Source organism: Myotis daubentonii, chromosome 1, assembly GCF_963259705.1.
Source record: "Myotis daubentonii chromosome 1, mMyoDau2.1, whole genome shotgun sequence".
NCBI lineage: Eukaryota > Metazoa > Chordata > Mammalia > Chiroptera > Vespertilionidae > Myotis > Myotis daubentonii.
The window spans coordinates 10,111,045-10,137,198 of NC_081840.1; the positions used below are offsets into that span (position 1 = coordinate 10,111,045).

At 43.2% G+C, this 26,154-nt stretch overlaps 1 protein-coding gene and 1 long non-coding RNA gene across 2 annotated transcripts in view; one reads left to right on the plus strand and one right to left on the minus strand.

Moving 5' to 3' along the window:
• Window positions 1-2,737: 2,737 nt before the first annotated feature.
• Window positions 2,738-26,154, plus strand: part of NRDE2 (NRDE-2, necessary for RNA interference, domain containing) — a 45,289-nt gene continuing 21,872 nt past the window's right edge. The window contains exons 1-7 of the mRNA XM_059688253.1: window positions 2,738-2,889; window positions 11,112-11,220; window positions 12,879-13,112; window positions 16,109-16,258; window positions 20,131-20,581; window positions 21,401-21,806; window positions 23,771-23,904. Of these exons, the coding sequence (XP_059544236.1) occupies window positions 2,826-2,889; window positions 11,112-11,220; window positions 12,879-13,112; window positions 16,109-16,258; window positions 20,131-20,581; window positions 21,401-21,806; window positions 23,771-23,904 (1,548 nt within the window). The 5' untranslated portion in view covers window positions 2,738-2,825. The remainder of the gene's footprint in view (window positions 2,890-11,111; window positions 11,221-12,878; window positions 13,113-16,108; window positions 16,259-20,130; window positions 20,582-21,400; window positions 21,807-23,770; window positions 23,905-26,154) is intronic.
• Window positions 16,701-25,833, minus strand: LOC132230597 (uncharacterized). Its single transcript, XR_009451895.1, has 2 exons — window positions 25,477-25,833; window positions 16,701-25,331 (listed from the first exon to the last, which is right to left on the minus strand). It is a non-coding gene; the product is annotated as an uncharacterized LOC132230597 (long non-coding RNA).

The following is a 26,154-nucleotide window of genomic DNA, read 5'->3' on the forward strand; positions in this document are numbered from 1 at the left end:
CTATGTAATAATAAATGTTTTAATTGAAGAACGATGTCCTTAAATGTTCAAGTTCTGCTTAAAATTTTAAGTCTATAAAATCTAGCAATAATTTCAAGGGGTCTTGAATACTGTTTGTTTCAATTTATAAAGGCTGCCCAGTTTAATAGAAGGCCCTTTGGGGTTGGCAAGCTATAGCCTAGGGCTTGCTACTTGTGTTTATAAATAACTTTTTATTAGAACTCAGCCATGTCCATTCATTTATATGTTTATTATCTACTAGAGCCCCGGTGCATGAAATTCGTGCACTCGGGGGTGGGGAGACCCTCAGCCTGGATTGCGAGAGGGCGCAGGCCAGTCTGAGGGACCCCACCGGTGCATGATTGGGGCCAGGGAGGGACTCAGGAGGTTGGCCAGCTGGGGAGGGACCACGGGAGGGCTCCAGGGCATATCCGGCCCATCTCGCTCAGTCCCAATTGGCCAAACCCCAGAAGCAAGCTCACCTACCTGTCGGAGTGTCTGCCCCCTGGTGGTCAGTGCACATCATAGCGACTGGTCCACCGGTTGACTGTCTGCCCCCTGTTGGTCAGTGCACGTCATAATAAGCAATTCAGCTGCCGTAGCATATCATTAGCATATTGCGCTTTGATTGCTTGAATGGCCGACCAGATGACTGGACACTTAGCATATTAGGCTTTTATTATATAGAATGGCTGCTTTCCCAATAAATGGCACAACTGAATAGTTGTGACAGAGAGCCTCTGGCCCACAAAGCTTAACATATTTACTACCTGACCCGTTAAGAAAATGTTTGCTGACCTCTGCTGGAATTTATACATTTCATATAAAGTTATATATTGAATACATTTTCTTTCCTTTTCAGGTACTTCAGTTACCACCTGACAGTACATCAATCTTTTTCAAGTATTAATTTTTATAAAGTCCCAATTATACTCACAAATTAGGTAAACTTTATTATTTTTTAAAAAGTAATTTTATTGATTTTTAGAGAGAGGGAGAAAGAGTAACATTGTTGTGAGAGCAGAACATCAATTGGTTGCCTCCTGCACACCCTTTATTGGGGATCGAACTCACAGCCTGGGCATGTGCCTGACTGGGAATTGAACCCACAACCTTTTGGTGTATGGGACGATTCCCAACCGAGCCACACAAGCCAGGGCTAAATGTGGTAAACTTTGAATTTTTTTAGATGTTCTGAAACTCTGGTTAGGCTTCATAAGCTTTCAACTTAAAGTCAGGAGTCTATTTCAGTTACTCAACCATACACTTTAAATTGTTCTCATAAGGGAGTATCTCAAGCCAAATTCTTGCACACATTTGTAGTACAGAAAATATCTAATATATCCAGATTTCTTCTTACTACAGAAACTATGGTTTTGATTCTCCTAAACCTTGCCTATTAGTTATTTTCCTGAAGTGGGAAGATAGGAAGCCCTGGGGAAGACTGTCACCATCCCAGTAACCAGAGCTGATCTGCTGAGGGAGGGAGATGCTGCCCCAATTAACTGAGGCAACAGCAGAGATTTTGGTAGGACCTGAGTTTTATAGTTGCAGACATGCAGGGTTTACCACCACTACTGCCCTACTAAGTCCCTTTGGAAAATACTCCGTAGAGGCCTCTGAGGCTTGATGGGTGCTCATCTTGGGATCACACAGTGCTCATCTGGGGGCAGCAAGAGTCTGTCCGTTCCTTGATTAGATTTGCATCTTTCGGTTCCTAATTCATTTCCTCTCTAACTCTAAAGATCTTCCAACTCTCAGGGATCCAAAAAATGTATTTTCATTTATCTGTTTTCACCTGCAAATAATAGAGCATGTATCTCTAACATATTAAAACTTTTAAAAGGAACCTTAGTGCCAGTAGTTTGTCTAGAATTAAGAATTACTAGATGTCATCTAATACTCCTCTTATTCACCTCTTATTTCTCCACTTGCCTAAAAAAGGTCTTTTTACAATTTGTCCAATCAGAATCATAATGAGGCCATATACTGTATTGCATTTGGTCTCCAAAGTCTTTTCATCTATTGCAATCTTCCATCCCCTTGTGCCATTGATTTGTTGAAGAAACTGGGTTGTTTTCTATAATTTCCCATATTCTGGATTTGGTTGATTAAGTCTAGGTGGTATGATGTCTTTAAAATTGTCTTTTTTTATTTTTTTAATCCCTTATATTTCTAGCAGGCTTAATTAGTTGTTTTTTTTATTGTTTTTTTTTTCTTTTTTAGTCAAGCATCCTTCATAGGTGGGTAAATGTATTTTCTAACTAGCAAAGACTTGAACTTGATATGACCTTGCATTCTTTTTTGCTATTTCTAAGATATTTAACATGGTAAACTTATTGAAATTTGGATATCCCACATAGCTTTCCCTTGGACTTGCAGTCACAACTCACATAATAGCTAATTTTTAAGTGCTTTCCAGGGACAATGTTAATTAAGTACCTTACCTATATGCTCATTCAATTTTCTAAACTTTTTGCAGACAAGGAAACTAGAGCTTAGAGAGTTAGATGAACTCAACCCGGTTAGTAAGCGATGGTGTGAGTTCAGGAGTGGAATTGCAATCCTAACTTCCTAGCATTTCCCGCTCCGAACAATTCCAACTCTCAGTCTCCGCCTTTTTAACGATTCTCACGGAAACTTGCTCGTATCCAAATTACCGGGACTGGCCCCGCCCTGCCAGCCCCGCCCCTTCCCGCCCCGCCTGAGTGAGCGCCAGGAAAACCACACTTCCCAGAGTGCACCGCGACCACGATGGCCTCACTACCGGCGTCCGCTCGCCGGGCGCCATTTATGTAGCCGGGCACGCGGTGCGGCCTGCGACCATGGCGCTCTTCCCGGCCTTTGCGGGCGTTAGTGAGGCTCCCGATAGCGGGAGCGCCAGGAAAGGTAAGCGCACAGAAGGGACGAAGAAGACACTCGGCGGGCTTAAGACGTAGTTCCTCCGCCCCCTGGCTTTGGATTTGTTGGTCCACCTGTGTCCCAGAGTTCCCCGCGGCGCTGCAAAGCCTCCTGGGAAGGGCCCCTGTCCGGGTCCCGGCTCCTTAGGCGCGCGAGTCCTAGAGTTACGGAAGGAGAAAGACCTCGGAGGGACCCTGGAGCTGGGACTTCCATAGTCATTCTTCCTCTGAGCCTCAGTTACTTCGCCTATAAAGTGGTGATAATGGTGCCCCACGCGTCAAGGAAACCCCTGGCGCAAATGCTGGGTGTTCTGGTGCCCTCCTCCTGTTGTGCTTATTCCTGAAACGCTGATTGGGTTCTGGCTTTAGGCAGGCCGAGAGCTGGGGCATGAGGACCCCCAGCCCAGTCAAACTGTTTCTCTCCCGACAGGCACAGCGGCTGGGAATAGACGTGACATTTATTTTTTGAGAGCCTACTGTGTGCCGGGTGATGGCCTACCATGTAGTATGTCAGCCTTAACCGTCCCCTGGAGGTCTGCAGTGTTAAAAACTGAGGCACTGACAGGCATGCCTCCGAGATGTTGAGAGTTTGGTTCCAGACTACCCCGCAGTTAAGCGAGTTGTATTCTTGTTGGTGGAGGGTCTTCCATTCGTAAAAAATGGAACACCTGTGAAGCACAGTAAAGGGAATAGGAGGTATGCCTACAGGGAATTGTAACGTACAGGAATTCTAAGTCATGGCTTAATGTGGCGGAGTCCAGTTGTATCTGACACCTCTTACATCCTCTCAGATGGCGCTGACATCTATATTCTGGTAATACAGTAATTGTGAGTAATTTCTTATATAATTAGTGCAATTTTGATCATCCTTTACGGACTCTAATCTCCATGTGACCAGGACAGTGTCTGTCCACTATAGCACACTCAGCCCCTAGCATAGGTCAAAAACAGAGTAGATGTTCACTACATATTTGCTGACTGTAGAGAACAGTAGTAGGTGTTTAACAAAGAAATAGCAGTACAAGGCAGGATGTTATAGATGTCACTAGAGGCCTGATGCATGCAATTCGTGCACTCGGGGAGTCCCTCAGCCTGGCCTGTGCAGTCTGGAACCCCTCGCTCCTTACTGCCCAGAGGCCTGCAGTGGATGCAGGAGAGGCTCCTGAGCTCTCCAGCCTTGAGCTTGGCTTCTGGCTGAGCAGAGCTCCCCCTGTGGGAGCGCACTGACCACCAAGGGGCAGCTCCTGCATCGAGCATCTGCCCCCTGGTGGTCAGTGCGTGTCATAGCCACCGGTGGATTTGCATATAAGGGTTTTATTATACAGTGGGGCCTTGACTTACAAGTGTCCCGACTAACGAGTTTTTCGAGCTACGAGCCGTCTCTCGGCCGATTTTTTGCTTTGAGTTGCGAGCTAAAATTTGGGTTACGAGCCAGCTTCAGATACCCCACCGCTAGTTGGCACAGCGAACGTCACAGTGAACGCCACAACATCAGCCCAGCATCACGTGTCTCACTCGTTCACTTTTTGATTTGACATACGAGTAATTTGAGTTACGAGCTCCGTCACGGAACAAATTAAACTCGTAAGTCAAGGCCCCACTGTATAGGATAGGTTAACTATGGGAATAATGACTTCTCATGGGAGCTTCATATAAGGCTTTATGTAGGAGCTAACTTTAGAGGCGGGTCTTCAAGAGGGTGGGGTTTAGACAAATAGAGTTAGTGGAAGGGCATTCCAGAGCCTTAGAAGGCATGCAGGAAGGGGAGCATGAGACCTGTGCAGAGAACTGCAAATAGTCCAGTTTGTCTGGAAATATAGAGGAAATATAGGAGCCTTGGGAAATATGGTTGGGACTGGTGATGAGGGAAGGTAGTGACTTGAGTAACAGGCCAAGGGCTTATCCTTTTATTATGGAAGGGTGACGTGGAAGGTTCATAAGGGGAGTGTTGCTCTTGTCTTTTAACTAGTACTTATTGGACGTCTGGGTATCCTGCATGGATAATGTTTGTAAAAGTGTTGTTTGTAAAGTACTGTATTTTTAAAAATTTAAACAACGTATTACTCAATGAAATTAATGTCATCTCATTGTCAATGTTCAGACTTCCCAGCTTGTCTCAAAAATGGCCTTTTATAGTTCGTTTGTTTAAGTCGGGATCCAAAAAAGATGCAACGTTGCATTTTGTGAGTATGTCTCTCAGTGCCTTTTAAGTATAAAGGTTTCTTCCTCCCCTCTGTTTTCCACTGTGATTTGTTGTGGAAACTGGATTGTTTGCCCCATACATATTTTCCACCAAATCCTCATGGTGTCGTTTAATATGCTTCTCCCAGTGTTTCCTGTAAACTGGTAATTATATCTAGAGAGTTAATTAGATTCAGGCATAATTTTTTTTTTAGTTGAAAATAGCTCATTGGAGGTGCTCTGCACTCGGTGTTGAATCAGATCAGGAAGATCCGCTGTCTAGTTTTCTCTCCCTTAGTGATGTTAAGATCCATCAGTGGGTTCCTGGACAACCGGACTCATCCACTATATTTTTAAAATATAGTATTTTACAAACATTACAAACATTATCCATGCAGGATACCGAGATGTCCAATAAATACTGGCTAAGATAAATGACAAGAGCAACACTCCCTTTATAAACTTTCCACTGTCAGTCTTCACTTAATAATCTTTGCAGCCATTTATGATTATTGCTTAGCTCTATTATTTCGTTGGGGTTACAAAATGGTTATTTTCTAATTTTAGCATCCCTCATATATTTGTTAGCTCAGTTATTTTATGAAGAACTTTCCTCGACACTATTGGGACAACCCGAAGTATAGTATAAGCTGCGTCCTCTGCCTGGGTGTTTCTTGGGAGCATATTTGCCTAAGTCCTTCTCATCCTTTAGGTCAGTGGTTCTCAACCTTCCTAATGCCGTGACCCTTTAATACAGTTCCTCATGTTGTGGTGACCCCCCAACCATAAAATTATTTTCGTTGCTACTTCATAACTGTAATTTTGCTACTGTTATGAATCGTAATGTAAATATCTGATATGCAGGATGTATTTCCATTGTTACAAATTGAACATAATTAAAGCATAGTGATTAATCACAAAAACAATATGTAATTATATATGTGTTTTCTGATGGTCTTGGGCAACCCCTGTGAAAGGGTCGTTCGACCCCCAAAGGGGTCGCGACCCTCAGGTTGAGAACCGCTGCTTTAGGTCTTAAATGAGATGCTCTTCCAGGCAGCCTTCTCTGATCCATATCTAGTTTGGATGAGGGGACCTAAGTATGTGCTCTGATTTTATGCTGAGTGTTTTCTCTATTTTGGCGTTTGTCCCATTGCATACAATGACTGCCAGTGTGTCAGCTCCCTGAGGGTCATGTTTGGTTTGTTGTATTGGTTTTGCATTCCTAGCATCTAGAACAGTGCCTGGCTCTCAGTAAAAAAAAGTGCTGAATGAAATAGACTCAGATTATCTTATTCAGTGTTGTACAACTAATAAATAATAAAGCCAGTGTTTGAACACAGGTTCTTCTGACTCCAGAACTTGTGTTAGAAACCACACTATGATATTAACATGCTCTGGTTTTGGTTGTTTATACATTATCTGTGGGTCTGGGTGTTTTCAAATTGTAGGTTTACTTCATGCAGGAGCTATCTTTGCCTAGGTTCTCTTTAATCACCACTTTAAAAAATATTTTTATTGATTTCAGAGAGGAAAGGAGAGGGGGAGAGAGAGATAGAAACATCAATGATGAGAGAGAATCACTGATTGGCTGCCTCATGCACACCCCCCACTGGGGATCGAGCCCGCAACCCAGGCATGTGCCTCTGACTGGAATCGTACCTGGGACCCATTAGTCCAGAGGCCGAGGCTCTAGCCAAACCAGCCAGGGCTCACCATTTTTAGGTGTAGTTTTGAGCCACGTTTTCTGGTGCTTTTTGTAGGAATGTTTGTGCTGTCAGATTCTTTGTCACAAAGTAAGGGTTTTGATCAAAATGAAGAGCTTGGCTCATTCTTTTTAAAGGAACCCCTTCCTTAATACATATGCTAATTTATTTATGCAATGAGCCCTAGAAATGTCTTTTGAATTACCATCCCTGGAGGTGTGGCCTTCACCTGAGTTCACTTAAACAAACTAGTAATCAATGCTATTTGGTTATAATAGGATAGGGAATGGGTATAGAATTGGATACTTTATCCAGTTGTGATTCAGAATTTATGTTAAGTATAAGGTTATGATTAAGTATAAGCACTATAGGAGCAGAGGCCTGGCCTATCTTGTTCACCACGGTACCCTCCAAAGCCGAGAACTGTGCCCGGCACATAGTAAGTATTCAGCACTCTATTCTTTAAATTATTAAATCTCTATTTACAGTGAAGTCTAGAAGAGTTATAATAGTTGTACTTTATACCTACCTAATGGCATACTTTTTAAAATCTCTTCCATTTGTTCAGTAAATTAGGTGCTGGGATACAAAGATGAAAAGATATGGTTCAGATCTTTATTCATTCATTATGGGACAAATACTTATGAGTCCAGTTACTTTGTGCTGGGAGTTGGGAATACAGGAGTGAGTGGTTATGGCTTCTGCCCTCGTGTTGCTTTTAGTTTGGGAAGAAAGGAGTTGGAGGAAGAAGAGGGAAGCTGGAAACCAGTTGGTGTATTTGTTTGGCTGGCAAAATATTTTTGTTTTGTCTTTTTTCTGTTGTCACTCCCTATAATGTCACAGTAATCGTTACTAACCTGGATCCTATAGGGGTGTGAGTTGTTGACCTTTAGTTTAGAACAAGCATGTCAAATTCAAAGGCTAACACAGGCCAAATAAACAAGGTTTAAGTTTATGTGGCCGCAAAAAATCAAGAGCTTCAATTTTCATGGAACATAGGTTTATTTCGATAGAGACATGTGACTACAAAGGGCTGAAATAAATGAGTCATCGTTAACATAAAATAATAGAACATTTTAATAAAAATTAATATTTTTTCTTGAACATTACCAGACACTGAATAACTGCACAAATTAATAAGCGTAAGGCAAATAAACCTATTTTTCTTGTTCTCCAAAAGCGAAGTACTTCCTGTTGCTCACACTGAACAAGTCAGTCCAAGACCAATGACGTGGCACGCGGCTGCTAAAATATTCGCTGCTAGTATTAGTGGAGAGAAATGGTGTGCCTGCGCGGAAGGCACGGAAGGGAAATAAATGCAACACGATTCTGTAATCAGTCATTAGCGAACGTAGTTTGTTATTAATAATTATGTATAATAGGCTATTGTAAAAATTAAGTTATGAAATTTTTATTAAAATGATTCTTACATACCGTTATATTGGCTGGGCCGCATGCGGCCCGCGGGCCGTGCGTTTGACATGCTTGGTTTACACCGACAAAAGATCATTTGAAATGAATGTCACACAGAGGGCCAGTGATTATTTGAGTTCAAAACCCAAGAGTTGTTAGTTCTTTATACTCTCTCTCTCCGCACTCTCCCCCCGCCCCCATGATCCTATATGCCTTAATTGCACCTTACAAACTCCTTCTGTGCCTTCTGAAGGACCTTGGAGAGGCACACTGTGTTTTTGACATTGTATCTGTTTACCTTTCCTCCAAGCTGTTGTCACCATCTAGAATCTTTGTGTAAAAATACCCTGGAATTGTTCGAGAGCACCTCTCCTTGCATGTTTTTTCCACCTCTCCCCGCTTTTCTTTCCCTCTGTTCACTCTAGAATCCAGTTGTTGTGGAAATAATTGTCATCTCAGCAAGCAACCGGAACTATTTTCACATGCCTCTTGCCGGGAATTAGGCCCAAGGGAAGGGAACCAACCTCAGAAGGAGCAAGGAGACAGTAGAAAAAAGATTGTGTGCACGGTTGTTTAGCACTTACTGGGTCTGACTTTATAAGTGACTTAGTCCCTTTGAGCCTTAGTTTCCTCTGCTGTATAGCAGAGATCATCATCCCATAGAGGATTAACAGATAAAGATGTACAGTGCTTACCCTGATGCTTGGCTTATTGTAGGCACTTAATTAGAATCCCTCTCTTCTTTCCCCCTTTCCTGTGCTTTTTAACGTACCTCTCCTCCTGAGGAATTTTCCTTCCTTCCTTTCCTGTTTTTCACCAATATTTATTAAACTCCTACTACTGTATGCCAGTCACTGGGTCCAGTGCTGGGGTATAGCAGTGAAGAAAACAAAATACTTGTCACCAGGGACTAGAATACAAAATATGTAAAGAACGCTTATAACTCAATAATAAAAAGGCAATCCAATTAAGAAATGGGCAATGAATAGCTATTTCTAGTCCAGTATGAATGGCAATGAACACATGAAAAGTTGCTCAATATCAGTAATCATCAGGGAAATGGAAATCAAAACTACAATGAGAAAATATATCACACCACTCAGACGACTGTAATATAAAAGACAGTAGCAAGTTGGCAAGGATGTGGAGAAATTGGAATCCTCATACATTGTTAGTGGGAATGTAAAATGGTGCAGCCAGTTTGGAAAACAGCCTGGCAGTTCCTCATAATGCCAAGCATGAATTACCTAGCAATTCTGCTCCTAGACATCAGCCCAGGAGAAATGAAAACACGCGTTCATATAAAAACCTGCACATGAATGTTTATGGCAGCGATATTCATCATAGCCCCAAAGTGGAAACAACCCAAGTATCCATTAACTGATGAATAGGTAAAATGTGGTATAATCCATAAAATATTATTTGGCAATAAAAAGGAATAAAGTAGTGGTACATGCTATAGCATGGATGAATCTTGAAAACATGTCAAGTGAGAGAAGCCAGTTACAAAAGACCATGTGTTGTATGATCTTATTTATATTAAAAGTCCAAAATAGGCAAGTATGTAGAGAAAAATGATAAGTGGTTACCTAGGACTGGAGTTGGGGTGGGAGAATAGGAGGTGGGTGGTGGAGAGTAACTGTTAACAGGTATGGGGTTTCCTTTGGGATGATGAAAATGTCCTAAAATTATTTTATAGTGATATTACACCATATTCTAAATCCCACTGAATTGTACATTTTATAAGGTTAAACCTTATGGTATATAAATAATATGCCAGTACAACTGTTAAAAATCTAATTACCCTTTTCTATTCTAACTGCACCCATCTTTTCAGCCTAAGAATATGCCCTGACCACCCATCCTAAAGCAAAGTAGGACAAATATAAACCCCTCGTTGGTCCCCCTTCCTTCTCCCGACCTATGATTTTCTTACTTTCCTTCATAGCTGAGACACCTAAAAGTTAGAAAATAAGTAATTTATAAATAGTTCATTGTAGAAGAGTTAGAAATTAATGGGTAAGCAGAAAAATTGTTTCAGACATTTAATCTGTTATTAATAAATAATCATTGTTACTATTTATTTTTATTTGTTGATTTTACAGAGAGGAAGGGAGAGAGGGAGAGAGAGAAACATCAATCGGTTGGTTGCCTCCCGCACTGGCCCTACTGGGAACTGAACTCGCCACTTTTTGGTGCATGGGATGACACTCCAGCCAACTGAGCCACACTGGCCAGGAGAGTCATTGTTAGTATCTTATATAATTTTAACTTTAGTTAGAAAAGTTGACACCTTGTGTGTGTATGTTTTTAAATCTTCACCTGATCAGTTGCCTCTCATATGTGCCCTGACTGGGGACCAAACCCACAACTTTTTGGTGTATGGGATGGATGATACTCCAACCAACTGAGCCACCCTTGTGTTTCTATTTTCAGAGGAGTGTTGTTATAAGGGCAGGTTTATGTTAACTCAGATAGAACATTAGAATATTCTTTTAAAGAAAAGAGTCTTACTCTTCTGTGACAATGGTAAGTATGGCGGGCTTTTATGCATGACTTGATTTTTTAACTTTTTGGAATTGCCTAGATCAAATTTGAGGTCATTAAAAACTAATGCTTACGAGGCCTTCCTGCTCAGTAGAGTGGATGGAATGCATAAAGCCTGGTTGCCTTTTAGGCCACACTTGTTACATGGCTTTTGCTTAAGCCGCAGCCTCATATCACAGAGGATTTCAGCCCCATGCCCTGTGAAATAAAAATTTCATGGATTACCTTCCGCTTCTGTGGACTATTCTAAATGTCTGGCTGACATTGGCTGTGAATGAGGATGTGAGCTGGTAAGATGGATTTCCTGCCTTAGAAATTATACTGAGCTCGTTTCATTGGTCTTTTCTCTCTTTTGCGTGTGCAGAATTAGATTGGCTGAGCAACCCAAGCTTTTGTGTTGAAACCGTCACAACTCTGAGCCAACAAACTGAAGAGGCCGCAGCTCTTGTTTCTGAAGGGTCACCACTGACGAGGTAGTACTTTTGGGAGATGGAGTTTGAGTCTTTGTCAGTGACCACCTATGGCTTAGCCTGAATGAGCCTCCTTAGAAAACCCTATGACAAAGAGCTAAGTAAAGCTCTCACTGAGAGTAATGAGGCGACCTTTGACTATTTTCCCTTACCTCACTCTTATTCCTTTCCCCCTTTGCATTGCAGTGGCAACTGCGTGACACAGTTACTGCCAGTAATTAGCCCATGAGGGAAATGGCATCACTGTGACTCTTATTTACTAACCTCATTAGTAACCTTTAGAATATTGATAAACATAGAATTCAGCTATTTCTTCAGTTGCATTTTCAACATTTTTGTAAAAGTAGAAGGCACTTGCATAATATAATGTGGGGAAGGGGGAAGTTTTTCCTTTCTTTCCTCTGGTTCTTTTTGGCTAGCAAAATAATATTTCAACAGGAGGTAGATTGACAAGAGAAAATAGAATTTAATATAGCGTGCACGGGAACCCCACATACAGGAGAGAGGAAGAGACCCGCATGCATGGGAGGTTCAGAGATAGAAAGGGAGACATCCTGAATGAGGGGTGAGGTGAGGTGCCTTCAGAAGGTCATTGCAGGATAATAAGAGCAGACCTTTAGTAAAATAGAAGTTTCCTGACCTATAGGTAGGTCAGAAGAAGCTATGACAATCTCTTATGGGCCAGGGTCTCTAATTCAGCTTCTTCTAGGTAGTTAAGGAATCGGGGAGGGAGGAGAAGTTTCTCTTGAGCCTGAAGCTAAAATTGCCTTTAGCTCAAAGCAATCTGCCTATCACTGAGGCACTCCTTGGGGTAGCTCCTTCTAGACCTCCACAATAGCATAGGAGAAATCTCATGGAAATGTTGGGAAAAGCAAAATGGTACACATCTCTACCCAGCTTTGAAAGAATATTGTTGTAGATGATTGAATTGAGAAATGAGCTCACTCGCCCGCCAATATAGACTAGATGGTCCATTAATAAATACGATGAACCCCGGAAGCCATGTTCTCCCAAAGCGGAAGAAGCCATTGAAAGTTGAGAGTAGTTGATACATGAGAGGGAGTTGTTTGTAGATATTTCAGTAATGATGAAGAAAATAAACCTTGCCCTAACCAGTTTGGCCCAGTGGATAGCGCGTCGGCCTGCGGACTGAAGGGTCCCAGGTTCGATTCCAGTCAAGGGCATGTACCTTGGTTGCGGGCACATCCCCAGTGGGGGGTGTGCAGGAGGCAGCTGATCGGTGTTTCTCTCTCATTGATGTTTCTAACTCTCTATCCTTCTCCCTTCCTCTCTGTAAAAAATCAATGAAGTATATTAAAAAAAAAAAAAAAAGAAGAAAAGAAACCTTTTCTAATGTTGCTTTTAAAAATACTATATTTGATAAAATAACTGGTAGATTACTTTCATTTAAAAATGTATAGATATCAAAGTATAGCTTCAGAAGCTATTAGAATTTCTTTACCTGGTTTTACTTTAGATCCAACTTTTATTTTAAGGTGAGTTGTGATCCAGGAAGATATTTTATGATACATGGGCAAATAGTAAGTCTCTGTGAGCACTTTTAGAATGTCCTTTTATAGACTTGTTTATTTGGTTACTTATTTACATATTATTTCCCCTCGTTCTCTTCTAAAAAGTCTAATGTGGATTTTCCCAAACAGGAGTCCTCTGAAATCAGAGCTATCAGATGAAAGTGACTCGAACAGAAACCTCAGACAAGCAAGCAGGAAAAAGAAGAAGGAGAAAAAGAAGAAGAGGAAGCATCAGCACCACAAGAAAACCAAGAGAAAACGCGGGCAGTCCAGCAGCAGTGGGTCCGAACCAGACACTGACTCCGAAAAGGACAAATCCCCCAGAGGCCTCAGAGGCGGCAGCAGAGGACCGGGGACACTGAGGTAGGTGTCCTGCCTCAACACCTGTGATCTTCTAAATCTTTAATTTTTCTCCCCCGATTACTGCCATAACTTAAGCGGTTAAATGATTATTTAACTTTACTCAGTCAAACAAAGTAAAAAAATATCTCAACAAAGCTGGGGAAAAAATAGTTCTACCACCCTGTCAACATAAAGAAAAATTTTTAACAAATTAGGGTCATGATTTTGTTTGAGAAATGTTAGGCATGGTAATGATTATGTCAAAATCTGATTTAGACAAAAAAAAATCCTTGGGAGTTTTGAAAGATGGCAAATGTGCACATGGTGAGCGTCTGGGCTAGTTCACTCGAAGGGGCCGTTGGCTCCACATTTATCAAGAATAAGAGAAACGTCTTCTTCTCATTGTGCTGTATCTTCCTTTTAGTCACTTTCACCCCTCTATGCACCCCCTCACACACTTTTTGTTAAGGTTAATTATAGCCCTTAAAATAATAGTTGCTGTTGTTCTTATTTCACATTTTTTAGAACCACTGAGTTGGAGGTATGAGCTAGCTATGACCACAGTATTTCCTCTCTGGGGCTTCATTGCTGTGCATCCTGGGCTGCTGCCTACCTCGAGGGCATTGTCCAAGTCCTTCTGCAGACGGTCACAGCGTAGGTCCTCACGGTCCCTGCTCCTCCTGCTTCGTCTAACAGCCCCTTCATAGGGAGGCCCTTTGCCCAGAGGCGGGACAGTGAGTATGCGGTGAAAATACTGAATTATCCCCTATTTAACTTTTTTTTTTTCTTTGTTCATACGGTCGAGAAGAGAGAAAAGTTAAGCACCCGTCCATGGCATACTAAAAGTTTAGTGCTAGTAAGATTTCTGCGATTCTCGAGGGGTGATTTGCTTTTGTTGTATGCTCAGAAGTTCCATGATGCCAGTGAGAACTCTGTGTGGAGCAGGTTCAGGACGTGGCCCGTAGAGTTTCCACTGGAGAGGCGGACGCTGCAGTCTTCAGGATCCTTCTGTTGTCTGACCGGTGATGGAGGACATGCCGGCCTCTGACATGCCAGGTGTATTTAGCCCTCCGTGTGTTTCAGGCGCTCTCCCTGTAACCCACACTTGCTCTCAGAGGATAAATAAGGGGTCAGGCAAAAAGGTGGGAATTTCTGTGGGCAGGAGCCAGGCCCCCCTTGCTGACCATTGTTCCTCCCGGCCTTGGCACAGGGCTTGATGCGTAGTAATACACACGCCAAATGCATTTTTGTTAAGCGAACCAGTGAGTATATTATTGACATGCTTGCTTTTTTGGCATGTCTTCAAAAAAAAATATATTAATCGTTATAGCGTCTGAAAATTCACTATTAGCTACCTGTCCCTTTTTATAGCCAAGGCAGAAAAGCTTCAAAGGATTTCCCAAACACACACAGGAACCACCATTCGAACTGGAAAGATAGTTGTTTGCCGCCTGTGCTTAACTACAACAGAGGTGATCTTTGCAGCCTCCTGGTGGTTTTATGACCCAGACAGCATTTTTAAATTTGTTGATGTTTTGCAGAATATCCCCAATAAGATAAAAATAAAATGTTTTTGTCCGGTTTTACGTTCTTAGTATGACTGTCTGTAGTCTCTTTGTGGGAAGGTGACCTGGAAGAATTGTTTGTTTCCATATTGATTGGTGAGTTCTGAGTCTTTCTGTGATGTCAGTAAAGCGGATTCATGGGGGGTAATGCACCCTGTGGGTCTCTAGATCAAGGGAGACTTCCCCAGAGACTATAGCTTCTAATTGACTTTGTTTCCTGGGATGACTTCTTCTTCACCTTCAGGTGGGAGGCAGATTCCTCCCTGCGCACAGCCCAGACCACATCCTGCTTCCTGACCTGAATACTCAGCAGGGGAGGGATTAGGGCTTGTTCACTCCCCAGGGATGGTCTGCTGCTGGCCCTTCCTTTTACTTTTTGTTTTATTGCCCAGCTGGCTTTCCCTTTCTTTCTGGAATGCATCCTTCTCTTTCCCTCCCTTTGCCTGACCCTATGGTTTTCATTGACAGAAACCCCTCCACAGTGTTTCTGAAGGGGGATGTGTTATCATCACCCTGTTAACCCGAGACACGTCATTTAACAGATATTTATTGAATTGCTACTTTGTGTCCCTGAAATACCATTCTCTTGTATTCCCAGCCAAGAATGATTTAGAAGCCTCCAGAATCCTCATTTCTGTCCGGGAGAGCTAAAAAGCAGGTGGGACAACAGTTAATGGCTGTTGCGACCTTTGGCAGCATCTGTCAGCAGCAGCATGAACTGATTTTCTTTAGAGGAGGAAAGATGTGAGATGCCAGAAAACCCGCCCCTCCCTCTCACTTGACTCCTAGGGAAGTGGTTCCATTGGTATCTGAGCTGAAAGTCTGCCAGCTCACAGATTGGTTCAGAGGGATAAATCAGGGCCTTGTCTTACAGCGGGCGCGCTCTGCCCTTCATGTAGGAGGTGGGTCCATGCAGGCAAAGCCGTGCTCAGAGCCCAGGCCAGAAAAGCAAGACTTAGACTTATCCCAAGTGACATCTGAGGCGGAACTATTCACAACTGTGGCCTTTGTTGTTGTCATTGTTGAGTTTAGGGTTGGAATAAATAACCCAAGCACTTTCAAATAAGGTGAAGTAAGAGCCGCCCACCTTTTTTCTTTTCTTAAAGAAAAATCGCTTGTTTATGAATATATTTGACATTCAGGTTACAGTAATTTAAATGGAATACTTGGAAAAGAACACCTCCGTACCCCTCAGGTAAGGTTCTGAGATGACTTGTTTTCTGGGAAAATGCCACTTAGTGTTGACAGGTTTGCTTTCTATTTTAAACCTGCTTTTGCAGCAGGCCTCCTCTTCTTGTCTGTATGGCATGTGCGCATTTTGGGCACCTGGTTCCCTTGATGCCGTGTGGAGTTTGAAACGTGTAACTTCCATGTTGCTGCAAATGTGAAATGTTAATGGAAGGTTGTTAAGTGCCTCTCCCTTTTCCTTCTTCACCTTCCCTTCTCCCATAGCCAAGAAAAGAATGCTGCTGCTGCTGCTGGGCCCCGCTGTGTTTGGCTTGAGGACATCCAGGCTCTGACAGGAGAAACCTTCAGAACAGATAAGAAACCAGACCCTGCAAACTGGGAGTATAAGTCTCTCTACCGAGGAGATATAGCCAGGTACCCATCCTATCTTTTCCTGACTTTCTCTGGTGGGAAGTCACTTCTCTCTCCTGAACTCTCTCAGCCTGTCTCTGGCGGGCCGGCCACACCCATCCTCTTGTAGATTCTGTTGGGTTTTTGTCCATTGCTAAGTTCTTTAGGCGTATCTTATCTTACATTCTTAAATGAAAACTTAAAACTTGAGATCAGGATTCAGGTCGGATTAATCGTATTTATCCATGGTGCTTGGGGAACAGTGCCTGGCATAATAGGTGTTCAGTAAGTATTTGTTGCATGAATGAATCTAAAAATACTGTGAAATAATTGTGACAAACTATCTGGAAACCATTTGATCTAACCCAGCAGTTCTCAACCTGTGGGTCGCGACCCCCTTGGGGGTCAAACAACCCTTTCACAGGGGTTGCCTAAGACCATCAGAAAACACATATATAATTACCTATTGTTTTTGTGATTAATCACTATGCTTTAATTATGTTCAATTTGTAACAATGGAAATACATCCTGCATATCAGATATTTACATTTCGATTCATAACAGTAGCAAAATTACAGTTATGAAGTAGCAACGAAAATAATTTTATGGTTGGGGGTCACCACAACATGAGGAACTGTATTAAAGGGTCGCGGCATTAGGAAGGTTGAGAACCACTGCTCTAACCTATATGCCATTTTAAAAAGTTGCAAAAGCCTTTTATTTATCCATCCCCCACTCCCATTTTAAAAATGACCTTAAATGGTAATGACTTTTCCAAAATGTTTTCAGCATACATCACTAGATAATCATAAAACAGGTGATGATATTTGCTTCAGTAATGAGTTTAAGCTTTTCTCCTCTAATCTGTTAATAAAAAATATTTGAATACGTATTAAACCTTTTAGGTACTTAGTGCTTTGTGAGACACTGTTGGGAACATAAAGAACAATAATATACAGTCTCTGTTCTCAAACAGCTCACAGGTAATCAAAAGAGAAGGCAGAGAATCATGGGATATAAGGCCAAGAGGTCCTGTCCAGTTAATAAGATTCTCTGATAAATGATAAATTGGCTACAACCTAAATGTCCTGGAAATTGTTAAATAAACTATGGCATACCCCTCTAAATGGACCAGTTCAAAGCCAATAAAAATTACATATATTAAGACTAATAGTGTGGGAAAATACTTGAAAAATAGGAAGAAAAGTCTGAAGCTTTATAACTATTTTAATCTGGGTTGTGTATATATACATATAAATCTATACATACCCATATATCTGAAAGAAGATGCTTAAAAATATGTACCAGTAATATTATTTTTTCTCCTTTATCATTTTCATTGAATTTGTTATGAAATGCAGCTATTAAAATTAGTTTTACAAAATGCAGTTTTAAATTCAGAAAACTCAGTAAACCTGTTTTGGATATATGAATTTCTAAAATATTAATTTTTAGTGAAAATAAAATAGTAATTAAGGAGAAAAAAACTAGTTTTTTACTTAAAATTTGTTCCTTAGGGAATGATAGGCTCATTTAGAGCAATTGTAGCACTGTTTTATCTCCTCACCCTATTGTTAAAGTTGTTTTTAACTCATAAATGGAACGGAGAGAGGTTCTTTGGAGATAATCTAGGAGAAGCTGGGGGAGAGGATGAAGAGAAGGGTTTGAGAGACAGCTCGTACGTGTGTGTGAGACACTTTTCCCCCAAAGTGGACTCACTGCACCTGGGCAGCGAGGGAGCACAGGCAAGCAGAGAGCTTCTCGGGTACCTGTTGACAGTGGGAAGCCAGTGAGGTGCTGGCTCAGCCACAGGGGGAGGGGGCAGAGCTCCCGGGAGTTGGGAGTTGATAGAAGATGGCAGCGGGTCTCTCCTGTGTTTTCTCCCCTTGGCACTTTATTATGAAAATGTAAAAAAATACAGCGAAGTTGGAAGGATTTTACAGTGAACACTCATATACCTGCCCCCTACATTCTTTCATCTTATCCAATATAATAAAAGGCTAATATGCAAATTGTCCCCTTGGGAGTTCAACCGGGAAACCGGGAGCTTGATTGCTTGCTATGACATGCACTAACCACCAGGGAGTGGTGTGGAATATGGCAAGTGACCAGCGGTGGTGGTGGGGTGCTGAGGGAGCGAGGGTGGCGGCATGGGCTGCGAGGGAAGGAGGAGGCGGGGAGGCAGGGAACCTGATCAGCCCTGATCGCTGGGCAGGCCTAGGGACCCTACATGTGCATGAATTTCATGCACCGGGCCTCTAGTTTTATTATATTTGCCTTATCATATATCTGTCCATTCATTCATCAACCCATATTAGTTTTTGATGCATTTCAAAGTAAATTGACAACATCAATATACTACCCCCTAAATACTTTAGCATGGATATCATTAACTACAATCGAAGATTTGTTTCATTTATTTCTCTTTTGATTTAAAATTTGCATATATTGTAATACACAGATCTTCATTTGCTGAGTGTGACAGAGGGATGCACCTGGATAACCCAGACCTCTGTGAAAGGAGAGAACATCACTGTGACCCCAGAAAGTTTCCTCAGGCTCCTTTCCAGTCAGTCCACACCCCACCTCCCCCGAGGCCAACACCGTTCTAATTTTTTCCTATCAGTTAGCTTGGTTGCTTCTAGAATTTCATATTCAGTGGAATCAGATAGTGTGTACTCTTTCGTGTCTGGCTCCTTCCACTCAGCGAAATGGTTTTGAGTTTCATCCGTGTCGTAGCATTTACCACCGTTTGGTTCTTCATTCTTCAGTTGGCAGACACCTGGACTCCCTCCAGTATTTGGCTGTTGTGAATAAGCTTATGAGAAGATTTGTGCACAAGTATTTGTGTAGACATGTGGTTTCCTTTTTCTTGGGTAAATACCTAGGAATAGAATTACTGGGTCATAGGGTAGGTCTATACTTAGTTTTCTAAAGAAACTGCCAGACCTTTTCCCAAAGTGCTTGTACCAGTGTATATTCCCATCGACAGCATATGGGGGTCCTGGTTACTCCGCAGATTACTCACCAACATTTGATATTGTCAGTCTTTTTAATTTTGGCTGTTTTGAAGGGTATGTGGCCTATCTCTTCGTGGTTTTAATTTGCATTTCCTTGATGACTCATGATGTCCAACACTTTTTTCATGTGCTTATTGGCCGTTCATGTCTTCTTTTATGAGTTCTGTTCAGATCTTTTGCCCATTTTTAAATTGGGTTGTTTATATAACATGTATACAGAGAAGTGCACCATTTTCCTGAGCTTTTGTGCAGCTAGTCGGTAGTCATGTGTTCCTAACTCTGGGGACGCCTACACGTTCCATAAAAGCATTTCAGAACCCAGCCTCTTTTCCTCCCGAGGAGAAAATAGCCAGATGTAATTTTATTTGACACACTTAGTTTCAGGATTAAAAAAGAATCTTAGACCTATATGTTATCTTTTTAAGTAGGGACACAGGACCACACTGAGGGAAAGGAGACAGATGACTTGGTGTCACCTGAGGTCTCAGTGTCCTTATTTAGGAACAGTAAGGGGGGGATGATGGTTCCTGCCTTGCCTGTCGCCTGTGATTGTGATCAAACGACATAATGTAGGTGACAGGACTTGAACTACAAAGCTCCAGGGAAGTGTAAATTACCACCATCCAGGAGGCAGGCATGAGCTTAAATTCGTGAGACGTCAACGGAGACTTGAAGTGTTAGAGGAATAAGTTACATGGACAGAAAAAGTTCACTGCTAATCCTCCTATTTTCCTCAGTAGAGACAGTTTGAAGGTAAGGTGAATTTGCACATATGCATTTAACTTGCATAACAAGAGTTTTAAGTGTGATGAGCCTTCACCCATTCAGAGTTAGTGCACATATTTCCTCAATAACTTTTTCTTTTTCATACTTAAGATACAAGAGGAAAGGAGACTCCTGCCTTGGCATTAACCCTAAGAAGCAGTGCATATCCTGGGAGGGGGCTCCCACGGGAAAGAAGCGTGCGCAGAAGCACATCGAGCGCTATTTCACGAAGAAGAACGTGGGGCTGATGAACGCTGACGGAGTCGCCGTGAGCAGTCAAACTGACCCTCCCTCGTCTGCGCCCCTCTCCTTCATCCCAGTGAAGGACTCGGACGATGTGGCTCCTCCTGTTACAACCTGGCTGAACCCTCTGGGGATTTATGATCAATCCACCACCCAGTGGTTACAGGGACAAGGTCCTTCGGAGCAGGAATCCAAGCAGCCAGACTCCCAGCCGGACCGTGAGGACGCGCTTCTCAAGGCCAGGGTGGAGGAGTTCAACCGGAGGGTGCGGGAGAACCCTCGGGATACTCAGCTGTGGATGGCGTTCGTCGCTTTTCAGGTAAGCATCACCGTCCCCCTCCTGCCTCACATAGCACGGCAGTGCTCATGTTGGCAAAGCGATGTGCCCTGTGAGCTCCCAGGAGGAACCCAGGCACTGGGCATGTAAAGATGATTACGCTATAGCCCTTGCCCTGAGCGTGCCCAGAGTGCAGGGAGAGGACTGGCGTGTGAAGAGCCATGCATCTGGGGAGGTAAACGCCTTCACGTGTAATTCGGGGATGGAGTGAGGGAGTGACTTGCCATAGAGAGTAAGAAAGGGTTTCCAAGAGAAGGTGAGATCTGAGCAGAATCTTGAGGGAAGAGTGGATGCTCGCCAGGAGGGGGAGGCCTTGGGGAAGTGCAGACAGACCACGCGGAGAGCGCAGAATGTGGAGAGAAGGGCTGCTCGTTGAGTTACCTCCTTAGGGCTACGTGCGCCCTTTCTAAAGTACATGGGTTGTCTTAGTTCCACCTACATTTTTTTGAACAACTTATACAGTTATATTTTGTCCCTCATTTGACTGTTTTAATGGTCAAGTTGATTCCAGAAAAGGATTTCAAGGCATTGCATGCTAGTTATTGATACATAAATCTAAGTTTTAAATGCCAATAGGCAGGTCAGTCAGGTGAAATAAATACAAGATCAGTATACGAGGTGGCACAGGTACCCCAGGAACTGAGCTGCCATTAGGAGAAATTGTGATACACTAGTGGTTATCAACAAAGTCCAAATAGCAGAGCCTTTTGAGAGATGAGGAACCCTCTGGGGCGTGTGGGCAGCTGGGATCCGGAGGTGCAGTTCCCCGTGCATTTGTAAATGGGTGTTTTTGTTGTTGAGGACGAGGTCATGAGGAGCCCTGGCCTGTATGCCATCGAGGAAGGCGAGCAGGAGAAGCGGAAGCGGTCCCTGAAGCTCATCCTGGAGAAGAAGCTGGCCATTCTGGAGCGGGCCATCGACAGCAACCCGAGCAGCGTGGACCTGAAGCTCGCCAAGCTGAAGCTCTGCACGGAGTTCTGGGAGCCCTCCACGCTGGTCAAAGAGTGGCAGAAGCTGATATTCCTACACCCCAACAATACAGCCCTTTGGCAGAAATACCTTCTGTTTTGCCAGAGCCAGTTCAGCACCTTTTCAATATCAAAAATTCACAGCCTTTATGGGAAGTGCTTGAGTACATTGTCTGCTGTGAAGGACGGCAGCATCTTGTCTCACCCTGAGCTGCCTGGCACCGAGGAGGCCATGTTTGGTAAGGAGATGGTGACCAGATCCATTTACGTGGGAGAATGATGCTGCCTTTTTAAAAATTTTTTTTTTAATTAAAGGAGAGGGAGGGAGAGATAGAAACATCAATGATGAGAGAATCGTTGATTGGCTGCCTCCTGCATGCCTCCTACTGGGGATTGAGCCCACAACCTGAGCAGGTGCCCTCGCTGGGAATTGAACCGTGACCTCCTGGTTCATGGGTCAGTGCTCAACCACTGAGCCACACCTGTTGGGCAGGGAATAATGCTTTTGACTTTCATTGAAAATGAAGATTTATTTTGATTTACTTTAAAAGAGTCGAAGTTGATAAACCTGATTGATACATTGATAAAACTGATTAATCAAGAAAAAAACTATTTTGACTCCTTTTGACCATGATGGATTCTTCCCCCTCCAGCTTCTTGGTGGTGGTGGTAAGGGCATTAGAGACAGTAGAGTTAGGAAATTATCCCTGGCCTAGAAGTTTCAGCTTCTCTGGTTATTAACCAGGGAGGTACAGTCAACACTCATAACTTTGGCTGCCAACGGCCTGGTCTGTTGAGGTACCTGTGCTGCTCATCACCTCCAGTCCTAGGGTTTCGGGCAGTAATGCTTGTGGGATGTCCTCACTGACTGGAAATCTTTGCATCAGTTTAGAGGTTACTGGGATTATATGGTTAGCCTTTTGGTGTGTCCCGAAGGAGCCTAGAATATAAATTTGTCCAGTAGTGACATATCAGAGGCAGCATGTTATGCAGGAGCTAGAGAATGTCGCTCTTGACTTGAATCCTGGGCTTGCCCTTCAGTGGTTCTGGTATGACCTTGGGTAAGTTCCTTAACCTGTTTAAGCTCTTGTTTCTCCCTCAGCATCGATAGTATGCTACCTGCTTACAGGGTTATATGGTGAAAATATATGGTGAGTCTAGCTCAGTGTCTGGCACACCACAGGCAGTTATTGGGTCAAAACCCTGCGATTACAGTGAACTTCTAAAGATGTAAATATATTGCTCTAGAGCAGTGGTTCTCAACCTTGGCTGCACATTAGAATCACCTGGGAATCTTTTTAAAATCCTGATTTCTGGACCTCATCCTCCGGAAATTCTGTTTCTTTCTTACTAATGTTGTGGCCCCACCCCATAACAAAGAAACAGAATTTCCGGAGGATGAGGCCCAGAAATCAGGATTTTAAAAAGATTCCCAGGTGATTCTAATGTGCAGCCAAGGTTGAGAACCACTGCTCTAGAGAGAACAAGCATTTACACACTGGCATAACAAGCCTCGTGTGTGCTATCATTTGTGATATGCTCAACTAGCTCAACATGACTTAGTAAGTGGAACTGCACCACACTTAAGGCAAACTGAAATGTTCAGGCGTGGAACCTTGATTTGGTTACAGCTGACGCTGAGCACAGGATGAAAATTGCTGGTGAATAATGCCATCTAGTGATCCACTGAGCATGGGTCTTGGCTTTCTGGTAAAAAAAAAAATGTACCATGCCATCCTTTAGTAGAAATCTTCTTGTGGGCATAACTAGCATTTAAACTAGGGCCATAAGTAAAGGAAAAAAGGGACATTAGTGAGTCTTTGTATTGGGGGGGACTCGTTTTATCTCTCCATGGTTCTCCACCTTCATTGTGGAAGTTTCCTTGGATTGCTAGAATCTGTCTGAGAAACAATCCTTTGAGTTTTTGATAACAATATTCAGACCAACCTCTTGCCTTACACTTATGTATATGTAGTTTTTATTGTTAATATTAGTATTCTGTGGTGGTTTTATATAAAAATTAAATGAATATACTTTGATTACAGAGCTGTTGTGAGTCCTTTTAAATCAGGACATGTAGGTATCACAGCTTAGAAATTTCAGCAGTAACTGATTTCAGGGAGATGTTCTCGGTGTTTTACTGTATCTTAGGAATCAGGTTGTTTTTTCCTCGGTGTTAACCAGAGTTCTCTGCCGCGTTCAGCGCTCTTTCTTCAGCAGTGCCACTTCCTGCGCCAGGCCGGGCACGCGGAGAAGGCCGTCTCCTTGTTCCAGGCCATGGTCGACTTCACCTTCTTCAAACCCGACAGCGTGAAAGACCTGCCCACCAGAGGGCAGGTAGGAGCTCCGCTTTCCTTTCTCTCCGCCCTTTTCCCCTCCCCCTCTTTCCTTCCCTGCTCCTCTCTCTTTTGGGGCGAGGGATGGATCATAGGAGGTGATGGTGGTGTTTTTTTTTTTAAATCCTCACCTGAGGATATTTTTCCATTGATTTTTAGAGAGAGTGAGAGAGGGAGAGACAGAGAGAAACACTGATGTGAGAGAGACACATCGATTGGTTGCCTCCTACATGCCCATGACCAGGGCTGGGAGCCTGCATCCGAGGTACATGCCCTTGACTGGAATCGAACCCAGGACCCTTCAGTCCGCAGGTTGATGCTCTATCCACTCAGCCAAACCAGCTAGTGTGGTGGTGGTAGTATTTTTAAAATACCATATCTTCCTTTGTATCAGACCTGCTGAGGATTGTTTCTCAGATAGATTCTAGCAATCCAAGGAAACTTCCATGATGAAGGTAGTGAAACATGGAGAGATAAACAAGAGTCCCCCCACCCCCAATGTAAAGACTCACTTATGTCCCTTTTTTCCTACTTACGACCCTTGTTTAAATGCTAGTTATGCCCACAGTCAGGGAAACCATTGTCTTGCCTACTTTTGTGCGTTCTAAGGTGAGTCTTTTGTAACTTCCCCTCGTAACCTTGCCGCTGCTCAAATCTTCGCTGGAGTTGCCAAGGGAATGCCACGCTGGCACTTTGCCAGCACCAATCCTAATTGGGGAAGGGTTAGTCATTCAGGTGACAGGTGAGCGTGGCCAGTATTTGTGATGTGAAGCAGCAAGAAAACCCTATTACAGAGCCATTCAATAAGAAAGCCTTTTCCCTTTTCCATGGAAGATAACCCGGTTTCCTGTTCTGCAAAGGGCATGGTGGAGAGGGATAGGATATCTGAATTCATGGTGACCTTTCAGAGGCCTTTCTCGAGAGGCCTAGGTCTCCATCTTGTAGAATTTTTTTGAATTGCCCATAAAGACTATTTTTACCATCATTTTTTCCCCACTAGAAAAAACACAGGATTTTATTGTTGTCCTGTTGAAGGGCAGGTCTTTGCAGGACGGGGGAGTGAATTTGACAGCAGGGAGGAACCCCTACTTGCCAGCGATGAGTGGGTTCCGCAGGACCACAAAGGCCGAGTCCCTGCGCAGGTTCCTTGTGGACTGGCTTGGACTTCTTGCCTCGCCACTCTCGGGGCCCTCGGGCCACATCTCCTTCACTTCTCCAGCACCGTGTCGCTCCGCCCAGGAGCTTCTTGTTGTTGCGACAGTTGGTGAGCACCTGGGTTGTTCTTGACCGACTGCGTGAGCACGGAGTGTTAAGCTCTCCCTCCTCCGCTCCTGCAGCTCCTCTGGGTCATCTCACTCGGGCTGTGGAGAAGGCTCATGGGGGTGTGGTTGCCTCTCAAAACGCTCCCATTCTCTGCATAGCATTGGCCTCGGAAGAGAAATATCATTATTATTTTTATCTATTTTTTTTCCAGACAAAGTTGGGTTAAAGAATATTGGTGGATATTGGGGTAACTGATTATTCGTATAGTAAGCCAGATAACAGTTATTTTAAGACATACTTTGCTACTTACGAGTATGCTGTGCTACAGCAGTGATTCTTAGCCAGCTCTGCAGAGCATGGGGTGTGTGGTCGGGGCTCAAGGTCAGGCTCAGGGTCATGCTCACGCCCACCCCTTTGCTGACACTCGCAGTCTGATGAGAGCCGTTTCTCATGGGGCTCAGGGGCGGGCCCTGGCCAGGACTGTGGGGCATCGGCAGCCTCTCTGATGTGTCAGGAGAGCCTGATCCAAGCTCTTGGGGTTAACAGCACAGGTAACTGCAAAGTATTTATATGGCAACCTTGAAATAAAGCTTTTTATTTAGTGACTTTCTGTATCTCTGAGTAAGTCGTCACCATAAGCAGACAGAGTCTAGTATTACTAGTCTGTGTTTCTTTTTTTTTTTTTAATTAAATCTTTATTCAGATTATTACATTTGTTCCTCTTTTTTCCCCCCCATAACTCCCCTCCTCCCAGTTCCCGCCCCACCCTCCGCCCTCACTCCCCACCCACTGTCCTCATCCATAGGTGCACGATTTTTGTCCAGTCTCTTCCCGAATCTCCCACACCCCTTTTCCCCCCAAGAATAGTCAGTCCATTCCCTTTCTTTGTCCCTGATTCTATTATAATCACCAGTTCATTCTGTTCATCAGATTATTTATTCACTTGATTCTTAGATTCACTTGTTGATAGATGCATATTTGTTGTTCA